General features: G+C 48.2%; 2 protein-coding genes across 2 annotated transcripts in view; one reads left to right on the plus strand and one right to left on the minus strand.

Moving 5' to 3' along the window:
* Positions 1-48: 48 nt before the first annotated feature.
* On the plus strand, positions 49-609 carry H257_14145 (hypothetical protein; the record flags this gene model as incomplete). Its single annotated transcript, XM_009841900.1, has 1 exon — positions 49-609. The coding sequence occupies one exon, from the start codon at positions 49-51 to the stop codon at positions 607-609; it is 561 nt and encodes a 186-aa protein (XP_009840202.1).
* Positions 610-2,161: 1,552 nt separating this feature from the next.
* H257_14146 (hypothetical protein) overlaps positions 2,162-2,490 on the minus strand; it is a gene marked incomplete at both ends in the record, with an annotated part of 2,003 nt that continues 1,674 nt past the window's right edge. The window contains 2 exons of the mRNA XM_009841901.1: positions 2,162-2,278; positions 2,322-2,344. Of these exons, the coding sequence (XP_009840203.1) occupies positions 2,162-2,278; positions 2,322-2,344 (140 nt within the window). The remainder of the gene's footprint in view (positions 2,279-2,321; positions 2,345-2,490) is intronic.

A 2,490-nucleotide genomic window follows, 5' to 3' on the forward strand; every position in this document is an offset into this window, starting at 1 on the left:
CCGTGGACCCCCGCCACCAGTACCCGCCGTCCGTTCCCTTCTTTCCCTATGACGTCGTCCCCATCGCCGTCGACACCCAGCACATCAGATCCGTGGACCCCCGCCACCAGTACCCGCCGTCCGTTCCCTTCTTTCCCGATGACGTCGTCCCCATCGCCGTCGAAACCCAGCACATCAGATCCGTGGACCCCCGCCACCAGTACCCGCCGTCCGTTCCCTTCTTTCCCTATGACGTCATCCCCATCGCCGTCGAAACCCAGCACGTCATATCCGTCGTCCCCCGCCACCAGTACCCGCCGTCCGTTCCCTTCTTTCCCTATGACGTCGTCCCCATCGCCATCGAAACCCAGCACGTCAGATCCGTCGTCCCCCGCCACCAGTACCCGCCGTCCGTTCCCTTCTTTCCCTCTGACGTCATCCCCCTCGTCGCCCCCCGCTACACCCCGTCCATTCCCTACTTCGCCTTTGACGCCCTGCCCGCCGTCCACCTGCAATGGCTGCACTGGTTGCTATTCTTCATTGATCAACTTTTGTTTGCCTCCAGAGTTGAGTCAAGCTGAATGTACCATGTTTACGGTGCTGCAAGGGACCTGGTGCGGCAAAGAGTAAACTCATCGAGACGTGAATTGCTACGATCACCGATAAGTAGAGTCCACCTGTGCATAATGGACGAATGCGTTTAATTAAAAGTGCGTACAACCCATCTTGTCACGCCTACAGCTACAAAATCAGAGGTAGACTAAGTGCCTCTGTTTTTCACGTATCGTGGTCATGATGAGACCCTGCGATTGGGTCAGTATAAATTTGAAAGTCTAGCACAAAACCTCAAGTTGTCGTGAAACGTGCCTTCGCTCATATAGATTTTATCCATTTTGCAGCTATTACGAGACAATCCCAGTCGACTCGACCGCACCAACGACAGCTGGCCATGGTGCTGGTATTCCTCCAGGACGATCAATCGAAGCAGAACAGATAATACAACCAACTCCGATTGCTGCGGCCACGTTGTCGCTCCTCGTAGAGTCTATCATGGTCACTCTTCCAGTGAACTAAAATAGGTTGCTTGCCGTTCCTGAGTCATAGCTACTATAACAACAACACATTGCCTGGATGGTGCGGGAAATGACCAAAACAGCGAAACTCAAACGAATTGGCGGCAGCTCGATCGCACTGGCTCTTATCATATCTGATATACACACTAGGGGCTGAGGACTTTCGATTGGCCTTTTGACCAGCCGCAACAACCTGGAACGCATGGAGTAGTAGTGACACTCCAGCTCAAAGACTTTAGTGGTTTTGACGTTGAACTGTAATAATTTTTAAAAACCAATTGATATAATAATAAGACAAAACCTCAATTATTCGCGAAAAAATGCAAAATATCCAAACGTAGCATCCGCCAATCAACTCCAATGCAACTAAATGCATCCACCAATCAAATATGAAAAGTATAAACCAACACCAAACCATCGAGTTAGCGGTGTAACGTTATGCAGGAGTGTTCCTATCTTTGGACGCATGCCTTAGTGATGGGGAAGAATGATCACACTTCTGTCATCAGTGCTGCTCATAGAATCTTGTAATATTTGCGGCTGTGTGCAAATGTATTTTTTAGTGGTGTTATTATATTACTTAGATTTATTATGTATTTATTTGGTTCACGGTTTGTACCATGGAAAGTGCGTATACGGAGTTGGCGTCTAAGCGTGCATCAAGGGACCGCAGACGTGCGCAAAAGCAGCTATCGCTGTCAGCCAAGCAGAACGAACGCGCTGGTGCCGGAATGTTGGACGTCGTGATGAAGAACAAGTTTTTGTTGGCGAAGGAAGACATGAAGTGTACGGGAGCCGCGTGCTTGAAGATAACACGAAGAAATGTTACCAAAAGCATTATCTGTGGTCTGAGGTACTTCTTTGGGCTTATTCGTGACTACTCGTCATTAATATTGCTACGTCATGACGCTCCCACGTTTGCCCCGGTGATGTCAGTGAAGAGTTAATGTGCCTACTTTAGGTACAAAACAGGCTCCAGGCAACGCTTTGTTGTTATAGTAGCTATGACTCAGGAACGGCAAGCAACCTATTTTAGTTCACTGGAAGAGTGACCACGATAGACTCTACGGGGGGCGACAACGTGGCCGCAGCAATCGAAGTTGGTTGTATTATCTGTTCTGCTTCGATTGATTGTCCTGGAGGAATGCCAGCACCATGGCCAGCTGTCGTTGGTGGCGGTCGAATCGACTGGGATTGTCTCGTAATTGCTGCAAAATGGACAAAATCTATAACGTGGGGCACCAGTCATCAGCATCGCTCTATGCTTACTTTGTTCGTCGATTTCTCGTTGACTACAACACATATTGAGGTGATACAAATATCAAAATAACCGCAAGATTCAGCTCATGAATTGAGGTTCAAAGGATATCAATTTCAATAGTAAACACGTGAGTAAGGATTTTCAATGATCATATTAGCTATCATAGGAATATGTGTT

This window comes from Aphanomyces astaci (assembly GCF_000520075.1).
Source record: "Aphanomyces astaci strain APO3 unplaced genomic scaffold supercont1.53, whole genome shotgun sequence".
Lineage (NCBI taxonomy): Eukaryota > Oomycota > Saprolegniomycetes > Saprolegniales > Verrucalvaceae > Aphanomyces > Aphanomyces astaci.